Source organism: Trachypithecus francoisi, unplaced genomic scaffold (assembly GCF_009764315.1).
Source record: "Trachypithecus francoisi isolate TF-2019V2 unplaced genomic scaffold, Tfra_2.0 Lachesis_group14, whole genome shotgun sequence".
NCBI lineage: Eukaryota > Metazoa > Chordata > Mammalia > Primates > Cercopithecidae > Trachypithecus > Trachypithecus francoisi.
Genome location: NW_022681459.1, coordinates 61,665,853 through 61,678,739, shown reverse-complemented (window position 1 = coordinate 61,678,739; position 12,887 = coordinate 61,665,853). Strand labels below are relative to the sequence as shown.

The window sequence follows — 12,887 nt, the reverse complement described above, 5'->3', positions numbered from 1 at the left end:
GCGTGAACCCAGGAGGCGGAGCTTGCAGTGAGCTGAGATCCGGCCACTGCACTCCAGCCCGGGCGACAGATCGAGACTCTGTCTCAAAAAAAAAAAAAAACCATCAACCCAAACCAGTGGCTTGGAAACCTGAGTTTCAAAGTGTTGTCAGTTTTTTTCCCAGTGATTATTCCAGTAATTATTTAGACTATGGCAGGGGAAGGGGGCTTGTTACAGTAACTCGGAAAATTACAGGCTTTTTTTTTTTTTTTTTAAAGCAGCTTAGGAAGTTCCTGATTTCACAGGTTGCTAAGATGTCAAATTCATGCAGAGCTGTGTTAAGAAACTGTTAGTTACAAATGAGAGAGAAGGGGATCCTTTTCACAGTTCTGGAAAAGCCATTTCTAATTGTTTACACTTTTTTTCTTTCCTTGGTTTTGTATAAGCATTAAATCTCTGCAGAGGTGGATATTTAAGGTGGGGAGTAGTAGCAGCTCTGCAGAGGAAAAGAAAGGCAAGATGGGGAGAAGCTAATTCACTGTTGTCAGTACTCAGCTTCACTGGTGGTCCTCAGAAAAAGCTCAAGGAAGATACCTTCTTACTCTAATGTTCTAGTATACTTAAACTATAATTATTTTTAAAATTGAGATATAATTCATACACCATAAAAGTGACCCTTTTAAAGTGTATAATTTACCAGTTTTTAGTACATTCACTATGTTATGCAACCATCATCAGTATCTAATTCCAGAACATCGACATTAGCCCAAAAGAAAACTCCGTTACCCATTAGCAGTCATGTCCCATCCGCCCTTCCCTCAGCCCCTGACAACCATTCATCTGCTTTCAGTCTATGGATTTGCCTTTGTTGGGCATTTCATAGAAATGGAATCATACAGTATAGGCAGCCTTGTGACTGCCTTCTTTCACTGAGCATAGTATTTTCTTTTTTTTTTTTTTTTTTTGAGGCGCAGTCTCCCTCTGTCGCCCGGGCTGGAGTGCAGTGGCCGGATCTCAGCTCACTGCAAGCTCCGCCTCCCGGATTTACGCCATTCTCCTGCCTCAGCCTCCGGAGTAGCTGGGACTACAGGCGCCCACCACCTCGCCCTGCTAGTTTTTGTATTTTTTAGTAGAGACGAGGTTTCACCGTGTTAGCCAGGATGGTCTCGATCTCCTGACCTCGTGATCCGCCCGTCTCGGCCTCCCAAAGTGCTGGGATTACAGGCTTGAGCCACCGCGCCCGGCCTAGCATAGTATTTTCAAGGTTCATTCATGTTATAGCACATTCCAGTATTTCATTCCTTTAATGGATGAATAATATAGTTCATTGTCTGCATATGCTACATTTTGTTTATCCATTCATCAGTTGTTGGACATTTGGGTTGTTTTCACCTTTTGACTATTTTACTTTTTTTTTTTTTTTTTTTTTGAGATGGAGTCTCACTCTGTTGCTAGGCTGGAGTGCAGTGGCGCGATCTCAGCTCACTGCACTCCGCGCCCTGGGTTCAAGCAGTTCTCCCACCTCGGCCTTCCAAATAGCTAGGACTAAGAGGCGCCTGCCACCACGCCCGGCTAACTTTTGTATTTTTAGTAGAGACAGGGTTTCACCGTGTTGGCCAGGCTGGTCTGGAACTCCTGACCTCAGGTGATCCGCCTGCCTTGGGCCACCCAAAGAGCTGGGAGTATAGGTGTGAGCCACTGTGCCAGGCCTATACATTTTTAAATGGTCAAAGTCATATACTGTCTTCATGCTAATGATTCTACTTTTCTTGTATTCCTTCTTCAACCCACTCCAGTTGGACCTTCACCTTGACCATTAAAATTAAAAGCTCTTTTCAGGATCACAAACAACCTTCAGCTTGCTAAGCCAAGGACCAGTTCTCTATCCTTAAATTGATTGACACAGATGATCACCCACTCCTTGTCTTAGTTTGTTTTGTGCTGCTGTAACAGAATATGCTGGCTCATTTTTAAAGAACAGAAATTTATTTCTCACAGTTTGGGAGGCTCGTAAGTCCAAGGCATTTGTTGAGGGCCTTCTTGCTGTATCCTAATGTGGTAGAAGGGCAAGAGGGCCAACTCCTTTCGTCAAGCCCCTTTAGAAGGGGACTTAATCCCATTCATGAGGGAGGAGCCTTCGTGGCCTCATTACCTCTTTAAAGGTTCCAGCTCTTAATACTATCACGTTGGCAACACCTGAATTTTGGAGGGGACACATTAAAACCAAAGCACTCTTTCTAGCAATACTCACTTCTGTTGGTTTCCACACCACCACACACTACTCGTTTTCCTTCTGTTTCATTGGCCAGTTCCCAAATGTTGTTTCCTGCCTCCTTTTCTGCCTAACTTCTAAATGTTGGAGTGTTTTAGGATTTGATCCTAGGCCCCCTACTCTGCATTCCCTCCTTGGCAATGACATCTAGTTCTGCTCTGTGCTGACGCTTCCCACATTTACATTTCTAGTTCTGACATCTAAACTCCGTGCTCATAAGGTGCAAACTTGACCTCTCCACTGAGGAGTCTGATCGGCATCCCAACTTAACATAGCCAAAGCAGAACTCTTGATTTCTAACCCCAAAATTTGCTTTCACCAGGCTTCCCGCGTCTTAGTTGATGAGACCTGCACAGTCGCTTAGGTCCAAGATCTTGGAGACTGGCCAGGCGCAGTGGCTCACGCCTGTAATCCCAGCCCTTTGGGAGGCCAAGGCGGGTGGATCACTAGGTCAGGAGTTCGAGACCAGGCTGGCCAACATGGTGTAACCCCATCTCTACTAAAAATAAAAAAATTAGCCGGGCGTGGTGGCGGGCACCTGTAATCCCAGCTACTCGGGAGGCTGAAGCAGGAGAATCGCTTGAACCCAGGAGGCAGAGGTTGCAGTGAGTGAGATTGTGCCACTGCACTCCAGCCTGGTGACAGAGCAAGACTCCTGTTTCAAAAAAAAAAAAAGAAAATCCAGTTTTTATCATGGCTAGAAGGGTCATCTGTAAGCTAGTTCCTGCCTCCTTTTCCAATGTTACCTGCTACTTTCCCCCTCATCACTACTCTTCTAGATCTTCACAGAGCTGGTTCCTTCTTATTCTGGTGTGAACTGAAGGGTCATTTCCTCAGAGAGGCCTTCCCCAACCACCAATTAAAAATAGCCCCTCCCCTCCTACCTGTCACTTTGTAACCTCTTGTTCTGTTTTCTTCATGGCATGTATTATTTTTCTGAAATTATTTACATATTTATTGTCTGTTTTCTGTAACTAATAAAAACTGGCATTTATTAAGCACATGCCATGTGCTGAGTATTATTACAAGTATTACATTTTCTCACTTAACCTCATAAGTAGTAAGGTATTATTTCCATTTTGTAGATGAAGAAATTGCAGGTTCATGAAAGCAGGAACTTTGTCCATCTTGTTTTACTGCTCTCTCTCTAACACATGGAACAGTGTTTGGTACACAGTAGTTGCAAAAAATTTTTTTGTTGGTTGGATAGATGAATGAAAAACTCCCAAATTTACATTTCTACTTCGGACATCTCCCTGTAAACATAGATTTATAGATGCAATCACCTACTTAACAGCTGCGCTTGAATTTCTAAATGAGCATTTAAATTACCCCATAACTCTTTTTTTTTAAGACAGGGTCTCACTCTTGTCACCCAGGCTGGAGTGCAGTGGCACAATCTCAGCTCACTACAACCCCCACCTCCCGGGCTGAAGCGATTCTCCTGCCTCAGCCTCCCAAGTAGCTGGGATTACAGGTGCCTGTGACCATGCCCAGCTAATTTTTGTATTTTTAGTGGAGACAGGGTTTCACCATGTTGGCCAGGTTGGTCTCGAACTCCTGACCTCAGGTGATCTGCCTACCTCGGCCTCCCACACTGCTGGGATTACAGGCATGAGCCACTATGCCCAGCCCCTGCCCCATAACTCTTAACTTCCCCCCTCCCCAAACCTGTTTTGTTCCCATTTCTCTCATATTAGGAAATGGCATCATCAGAAGCCCAGGAGTTCAGACCGGAAACCTAGGCCTTGCCTGTGGTCACTCCCGTTCTCCCCACATCCAACCGTGTGGCAAGGCCTGTTGATTCTGCCTCTGATTGTGTCTTGAATCTATTACTTCTCTTTGTCTCCACTGTCACTTTGGCCTCATTCTCCATAATCTTTCCCCTGCACGCCACACTTGCCTCCCAGCATCCACTCTTGTCTCTCTATAAGCTGTCTGCCCATGTAGCGGCCAAATTGGAGCCCACATACATTTTAGAGGTGTGCTGAAGAATAGAAGTCAAGGAGAAAAACCAGGAAGAAAACCAATTAATTTGTACCCTTACCTTGAAAAAGGTATTCATATATTTTTCCCTTTTCCAAAAAATGTTCATGTTTCTTTGAGCATTTATTGTCTGATTTTATCCTTTCTTAGCATCTATAGTAGCCACATTAATCTTTTTTTACTCTAGCCTTTCTTGGACTTTCCCGGCTTTGTGCTTCTCTATCTAGGTGAGTTTTTATCGACAGCTTCCAGTGTCCTCTTCCTTCCTCACAGAGGAAATATAGTCTTCAGCGTCTCAGAGGCCTCTTAGAAGTATTTTTGCTTATGTTGCTTACAGCTTTCATGTTCTGTGGTAAATGTCTGTAGAAAAGCATCTGTGTAGTGGTAACGACCATGCTGTGTTGTGAAGAAAATAGGACACCGGACAGGGTAGTAGGAGCAGAGAGAATGGGGGGCCATATCCCTCTGATCTATGTGAAGAGACCACAGGAAATGGACAGAACCTTTTCTGCCCCTCCCCACAGATGTGGGAAAACAGGGTTTATAGTGAGATCTGGCCTTCTATGCTTTCTAAACAAAATTTGCCTTATAGGAAATTGTAGGATTAGCAAACTAGGGAGTATGTACATTTAATTTTGAAAAATTCCTTCCAGAGCTCCTCAAAGGTACCTGAATCAATCCTGTTTTTCAAGTTTCTGCCTCTCAGTACTCCTGTGACAACAGAAGGGCAGCCACCCTGACGTGGCTGACTCTCTGGGCTGCTCCTGCCAACTCCCAGATGGCTGCTTTCAGGAAGGTTTCCATAGCAACCAGAGGCAGGAAAAACCTGCCCACCCAGCTTAACAGTTCACATCCGGCTGGGTTCTGTAGCCAGTGGGAGAAGTGGCATGTTTATATATACATTACATACATTTATATGTGTGTGTGGCATTAGAGAGCTAAACCCTGCAGACTCTTTCTATCCAGAATCTGGCCGGGTGTGGTGGCTCACGCCTGTAATCACAGCACTTTGGGAGGCTGAGGCAGGAGGATCACTTAAGCTCAGGAATTCAAGACCAGCCGGGCAACATAGAGGGACCTTGTCTCTAACAAAATAAATAAGATAAAATATGTCCATAATATGACCATTTCTCAGTGTTCCCACCATAGGAAAGTCAACATACCTTTCACCCTGACTAATCCAACAGCCTCCTCTATGTCCATCACCTCCTCTGCAAGGCAGCCAGAGAGAGCTCAGAGCCCTCCCCTACTTTCCCAGCTCACTGAGAATGAAGCCCAGAATCTCCACCACACTGTGAGGCCTGGTAGCCCCCTGCTGCATCTCCTCCCACCGTTCAGGCTGTTTCCTCCCACTGTTTACTCCTCATTCTCCAGCCCCTCCTGCCTGATGGCTGCCTTGCAGCTGTTTTAATGTGCCCATTGTGCTCCCAACTTCGTGCTTGCCCCTGGATCTCCTTTCCCTCAGGTAGCCATGAGCCCTCAGTTCCTTCTTAAAGAGCTGCTCCTGACCACTTGATATAAATCCCCTCTCTTCTGAGACTCTCCACATCTTGACCTTGCTTTATTTTTCCTCACAGCACTGTAGTTATCACAATCTATTTCTGTGTTTATCATGTGATTCTCTTTTGAGATAGAGTCTCTGTCACCAGGCTGGAATGCGGTGGTGCCATCTCGACTCACTGCAACCTCTGCCTCCCAGGTTCAAGCAATTCTCCTGCCTCGGCCTCCCAAGTAGCGGGGATTACAGGCACACACCACCACGCCCAGCTAGTTTTTGTATTTTTAGTAGAGACAGGGTTTCACCATGTTGGCCAGGATGTTCTCAATCTCCCGACCTCAGGTGATCCACCCACCTCGGCCTCCCAAAGTGCTGGGATTACAGGCATGAGCCACCACGTCCGGCTGAGATGTCTTTATTTTTAGTCATGGTGCAGAGGATGAGTGCTGAGCCCACTGCCTCCCAAGGCGGACACATGGTGGTTCTGCCACAGCCATATGCCATCTCAGGCTCCAAGCCAGCGGGAGGTGTAATAGAGCACTGGGTTCCATTCCCAGGGCCATCTAGCTGCTGGCCATGTGTCCATCATTTCACAAGGTGGGGTTGCATGGTGTGGCAGGGGAGAGCTTTTGGGAGTTCATTTGGAAACTATCAGTCTCTTCTAGGCTTATTTTCCCTTGTATAAGGAGTAAATGTGTTGTAAGGATTGAATGATGACATGCTTTTTAAAACTTCTAGCTCAGTCTCTTTAATGTAAAAATATGTAATCCTCCATCCAGCTCATGGTTCTGAGGTAAACCCTGTATCACATATATTTTACACTGAAGGAAGACATTAAAATTCTATTATCTTCACACAGAACCAACCAACCAGGATGGCTGGCCTGTTGGGGAAGTAGGTTCTGCCATCTGGCTCTCAGCAGCATGTCTGGAATCAGGAGGGAGCGTCTCTCCCACTTGGGTACCAAAGCCTCTATAATGGTCAGGAATGTTCTGCTTTGGCCTTTATCCTAAACTTGGCCAGTGTGTGTCTGGGGCAGGAGCAGAGGCTGGGACCACAGCTGAGCTGCCCACAGGAGCTACTTTTGTCCCCATACTTGTATGTCTTTAAAGAGAACTGGGATTTTCTCATAGCTCCTTTGAAGTGATGGTTTGATTTTCCTCTTTTTTGCTTCTCACTTACCTAATTCTTCCCGATTTATCTAGAATTCCCAACACCAGAATTCCATGGCAGATAGCATGGAGAACAGGTTCTGCTATGGACCCGGATAACAACTGTCATTTCTGAACTCTCGTTGTCTGAAAAATGGCAAAAGTAAATTTTTTTTCAGTGCCAGGTTTAGGTAAATATGATATCAAAAACTGGAATGTAACTTCTCTTGAAATCTTTCAACCACATCTCCTCATTGTTACTTCCACTTCCTTTCATAGTGAGAGCCTTTCATTCTGTGGTCAGAAGTAAAAGGCTTGACTGGGTGCGGTGGCTCATGCTTGTAAACCCAGCACTTTGGTAGGCTGAAGCAGGTGGATCTGTTGAGCTTAGGAGTTTGAGACCAGCCTGGGAAACATGGTGAAACTCTATCTCCACAAGAAATACAAAAATTAGCCGGGCATGGTGGCGTGTGGGCATGTGCCTACAGTCCCAGATACTTGGGAGGCTGAGGTAGGAGGATCCCATGAGCTTAGGAGGTCAAGGGTGCAGTGAACTGTGATTGTGCCCCTGCACTGCCACCTGGGTGAGACCCTGTCTCAAAAAAAAAAAAAAAAAAAAAAAAGACAAATAGCTGCTGGGAATGGTGGCTCACACCTGTAATCCCAGCTACTTGGGGGGCTGAGGCAGGAGGATCACGTGAGCCCAGGAGTTCAGGAATGCAGTGAGCTATGATTTCGCTACTGCACTCCAGCCTGAGTGACAGAATGAGACCCTGTCTCCACAAAAAAAAAAAAAAAATTTTAAATGGACGAATGGGCAAAGGCCTGATGCAGCCTGTAATCCCAGCACTTTGGGAGGCCAGGGCAGGCAGATTGATTGCTTGAGCTCAGGAGTTCGAGAGCAGCTTGGGCAACATGGCGAAAACCTATCTCTACAAAAAAAGTACAACAATTAGCCAGGCATGGTGGTGCATGCCTGTAGTCTCAGCTACGTGGGAGGATCGCTTGAGTCCAGGAGGTGGAGGCTGCAGTGAGCCAAGATCCACTGCACTCAAGTCTGGGCCACAGAGCGAGATCCTGTCTCAAAAAATAATAAACAAAAATAAAAATGGGCAAAGTGTGATTTTTTTTTTTTTTTTCCTTCCCTTGTTAAACAAATGGCTAAGACTTCAGTTCCCACTGCCTCCAGGCTAGCAAAATCAGAGTGTGGGTGGAAAGGGCTCCTCTTTGTAGGAGAGAGGGTGTTTTAAAATGACCGGGCCGGGTCATTTAAAATCACCCAGGCCGGGTGTGGTGGCTCATGCCTATAACCCAACACTTTGGGAGGCCGAGGTAGGGGGATCACAAGGTCAAGAGTTCAAGACTAGACTGGCCAATGTAGTGACACCCCATCTCTACTAAAAATACAAAAATCAGCCAGGTATGGTGGCGCCCCCCTGTAGTCTCAGCTACTCGGGAGGCTGAAGCAGAAGAATCTCTTGAACCCAGGAGGCAGAGGTTGCAGTGAGCCAAGATCACACTACTGCACTCCAGCCTGGGTGACCGAGCGAGACTCTGTCTGAAATAAAGAAAGAAATAAAAATAGAATGACTTTCCTCTTTACTCTTCTAACAGGGCAGATGATTCTGGACCAGATGAAGCCTGAGGAGCCTTCCAGCTCTAAGATAGCAGGATAGGAGACTTCTAAGCCTGGCGCTGCAGAAGACTTGCCAGCCCCCCAGCACAATGTCAGGTAGAAGCAGGGGCCGGACTTGGAAATGGGGTGTGAAGCTCTCACAGAGAAGCCAGAGGGATAGAAGCTGGCTTGTTTGTTTTCCATAAAACACCATCCAGATAAGAGAGGTGGAGATGGTAGGGAAGGCTTCTGGCTGGCTGAGAAAGTTATTAAAACTTCCTTCTCAGCTCTGCTCTCCAGCTCTCCTCCTCTGGCCCTGCAGCCTGCAGATCTGCACTCCTCAGGTGGAGAAAGAGGCCGGAAGATGAAGTGTGGTCATGTTGTGTAATGTGCTGCTGTTTCTTCCCCCTCTTCTCCAGAAGTTTGCTGATCTCTAGGAGGTTTCTTTCATTCTGCTCCTTCCCTCCCCGTAACGCTTGAGATGGGCTAGTCCCTTTAATGCTGGTGTTCTTAGAGGGAGAGCATATTTCCTGACTTGAATTTTGCCTCTGCATTTTCTTTTTTCCTTTTTTTTTTTTTTTGACAGTTTCGCTCTTGTTGCCCAGGCTGGAGTGCAATGGCATGATTCCTGCTCACTGCAACCTCCGCCTCCTGGGTTCAAGCAATTCTCCTGCCTCAGCCTCCCAAGTAGCTGAGATTACAGGCATGTGCCACCATGCCCAGCTGATTTTGTATTTTTAGTAGAGATGGGTTTCACCATGTTGGCCAGGCTGGTCTCAAACTCCTGACCTAAGGTGATCTGCCCACCTTGGCCTCCCAAAGTGCTGAGATTACAGGCGTAAGCCACCGCACCTGGCCTGCCTCTGTATTTTCTTGATTGTTCTCCTGGTCCTCTTTGGTTTTAGGAAGCCATACACCTTCTGCCTGTGGCCCTTTCTCAGCCCTGACTCCGAGCATATGGCCCCAGGAGATCCTGGCCACGTATACACAGGTACAGCAGTTAGCCAGGCACCAGCCTGCTGTGCTCCCACGCTGCAGTATGAAGGGGACCCAGCTCTGCAGGCTGCCCAGGAAGAGGTGGCCAACTCACACAGGGTTATGGGGTCCCCAACAGAGATGGTATCTTAGCTCCATGTGCCTGTGTGAGTCAATCACTGTGGCAGTATGCTGTCGGTATTATAGGGACACAAATGCATAAAAAATGTTTCTTGCCTTGATTTTTATTATCCTTGACCTCTGAGAAGAACAAGGAAACTAGAAAGTTGAGAAAGTGCTAGAAGGTTTAGAGGAGATTGGTAACCAGATAAGGCTTTTGGAAGAGTAGCCTTTGATCTGAGCTTGAAGGCTGGGTGGGATTTTAGCAGGCAACCCTGTGGGTGGCATCTTTCAGACCTGAGGCCTCCAGCTAGGGGACAGACAACTGACTTCAACCTCATCCTGATTCTAGAAGGAAGAGTCAGCAGAGCAACCAGATTTCTACTACGATGAGTTTGGTTTCCGTGTGTACAAGGAAGGTAACATTGAGCCCCTTTTGTGGGTCATCTTGCTGATGTTCTTTGGGGAGGACTCCGCTCCCTTGACTAGAATTACTCAGCATGTGATGGCTGAGCTCTGATGCGTCACGGTTCCAGATATAAGAACAGAGTGTATCTGAGGGTGATACTGTTGTAAGTATGGGAAACCTCTGGGTTTTTTTTGAGATAAATTTTACTGATCCTCACCTGATAGTAAAAGCAATAGTGTTCACTGTAGAGAAGTTGAAAAATTCAGGCTGGGTGAGGTGGCTCACGCCTGTAATCCCAGCACTTTGGGAGGCTGAGGTGGGTGGATCACTTGAGGCCAGGAGTTCAAGACCAGCCTGGCCAACATGGTGAAACCCCGTCTCTACTAAAAATACAAAATTTGCCAGGTGTAATCCCAGCTACTCAGGAGGCTGACGCAGGAGAATCGCTTGAACCCAGGAGGTGGAGGTTGCAGTGAGCAGGGATCATGCCATTGCGCTCCAGCCTGGGCAACAAGAGCGAAACTCTGTCTCAGAAAAGAAAAAAGCGTATTTTCAGTGGCTGTATCATAATGAACTTACAGTATTTGGATAACCACTTTTCTATAACTGAGCCTCAATCCTTTTCTGTTGTTTTCTACTATAAATGGGCCTTTTGGTCCGGAGTGGGCTATTGGGAAGGCCATCTGCCAAGACAACTGGATGCCAGGCCAGAACTGTGGCTAGGACATTTTAATTGACTGCAACTAATCACCTTCAGGTCACTCACGTTTCCAATTCTGACAAGGGTTTTCCTTGTTCTTCTGATTTGTAGGCAGGTAGTTGCAGGGTAAAGGTTTGGGTTGAGAGGGACACAGGGAACTTGCTGGTATGATGAAGTATCTGTTTGGCTGGGTCACTGGGGTCAGAGTGTTCACTGTTACACCATGGAACTGAGACTGCTTGATGGGGATAATGTTTAGACATTTGTTTATATACCAAAATGTACACCTAACATTTGCATTTTACTGTAGGTAAAGTCATTAAAGTTGGTGCTTTTGAAAGCTGGGCTGAGGGATTAGCTTTTGGGTGAATAAGGACGAGGCTGTCTATGGAGCTCACCCAGAGATTGCTGGGCTACCACAGGAGAGCTTCACCTCATTCATTCAACGAGTATCTCATGAACCCAACTGTGGGTGCTGTAGTCTCCACAGCTGCACCCCTAGGCCCTTAAACAAAACTGAAGGTGGTCTTGACTACATGGAGTTCTCATTTTAGAGAGGGAGACAGGCAGTAAACAAGCATGTAATATGCTGCAGCAAGAAGGGCTGGGAAAATACTTCAGGGAAGAGGGGCAGTAAATCAATATATAAGGAAGCCAGGGAATTGGGCAGAGCTGGGGAAGGGGAAGGAGAGGTGCAAAGGCCCTGAAGTGGCCTTTTCAGACCATGTCATTGGAGGAGAGGGAGCCAAGAGGAAAATGGCAGGGGATGAGGACAGAGTGGGCATGGCCCAGAGGAAGCACCTGAGGGAGCCCTGGAAAGCCCTTGCCTTTGAGTCTCAGCTCTGAGCAGTGTGACATGATCTGACTTGCATTTTGGAAGGGTTGCTGTGGCTACTGAGGAGAACGGCCTTTGGGAGGTGAGGGTAGCAACAAGGGAGGTCAGCGGGAGGGCCAGTGCAGCGATCTGGATGAGGGACGATGGCTTGGACAAGGGCCGTGGACAGGGGAAGTGAGACGTAAAGTCCTGTGGGTTTGCTAAAGGACTGAGTGTGGGGTCTGGGCGAGGGAGGAGCCAGAGGTGACTCCAAGGTTTAGGCTGAGCATTGGGAGAATGGAGGTATCATTTCTGGATCTGGGTAGTACTGTGGTAGGAGTGGCTTTGAGGAGAAAGTGAAGAGCTTTGCTCATCATAGGTGCATGTTAGATGATCACCTGGAGCTGTCAGAAAGCCATTAGCTGTGGGACTCTGGATCTGGCGGGAGAGAGCTGGCCTAGAGCCATGAAGCTGAGACCCTCCTGAAGACAGGCTTGGCTGCTTGCAGAACACATAGTAGAGAATGCTTTTTTCTTCCTCCTCTGCTCACTGTGGCGTCCCTCGGCTGTCTCTTGGCAGAAGGTGGTGAGCCTGGCTCTAGTCTGCTGGCGAGCTCCCCTCTGCTGGAGGATGCTCCACAGAGGCTGCGGTGGCAGGCCCACCTGGAGTTCACCCATAACCACGACGTGGGGGATCTCACCTGGGACAAGATTGCAGTCTCTCTACCCCGCTCTGAGAAGCTCCGTTCCCTGGTGCTGGCCGGCATCCCACATGGCATGAGGCCACAGGTAAAGTGGCCACAGGGACCCACAGGGTTTTGAGAGGGTCTTGGCCCCATGATTAGGTGTCACGAGAAAGACTGAGTGCCCTTGCGACTCCCTTCCCTCAGCTATGGATGCGGCTCTCTGGGGCTCTGCAGAAGAAGAGGAACTCTGAGTTGTCCTACCGCGAGATTGTGAAGAACAGCTCCAACGATGAGACCCTTGCTGCCAAGCAGGTGAGGCTGGCAGGAGAGAGGGAGGCTGCCTGGGGCTCTGGGAGTGTGCCCTTGTTGGGGGGTGGGGGAGGATACATGCTTCTTCCTGGGTTCTCTGTAGGCCACAGAAAGAATTGTCCAAAAGGCCATCAGTGCTATGGAAGGGCTTGGAGATGGAGTTCCCAAGCCCAGGTCCACTTTAGGAACAGATGGGGACTCTAAATATAGACTCCAGGCCTTGGGCCACACGTTCTCATTCACTCGGTCTGGCATGAAGCTTCCCAGGTGGATTTGATGTCCCAGCTCCACACTGGCTGGGAGCTGACCCTGAAGGGAGGAGGGTGACCTTGACCAGGAACACGAGGAATCCCTATTCCTGGGGGAGAAGCCCG

The 12,887-nt window shown here is 47.7% G+C and overlaps 1 protein-coding gene across 9 annotated transcripts in view; it reads left to right on the top strand.

Moving 5' to 3' along the window:
- The window catches only part of SGSM3 (small G protein signaling modulator 3), a 36,778-nt gene that overhangs the window by 18,925 nt on the left and 4,966 nt on the right, over positions 1–12,887 (top strand). For 7 of the 9 annotated variants that reach the window (XR_004442487.1, XM_033233853.1, XM_033233860.1 and 4 more), the window contains 5 exons: positions 8,501–8,618; positions 9,407–9,492; positions 9,949–10,015; positions 12,099–12,307; positions 12,409–12,516. Coding sequence is in view for 8 of the 9 variants with exons in the window: in XM_033233853.1 (XP_033089744.1) it covers positions 8,612–8,618; positions 9,407–9,492; positions 9,949–10,015; positions 12,099–12,307; positions 12,409–12,516 (477 nt within the window). In the remaining variant the exon portion in view is untranslated. The remainder of the gene's footprint in view (positions 1–8,500; positions 8,619–9,406; positions 9,493–9,948; positions 10,016–12,098; positions 12,308–12,408; positions 12,517–12,887) is intronic. The other 2 variants (XM_033233861.1, XM_033233859.1) reach the window with 1 other exon arrangement.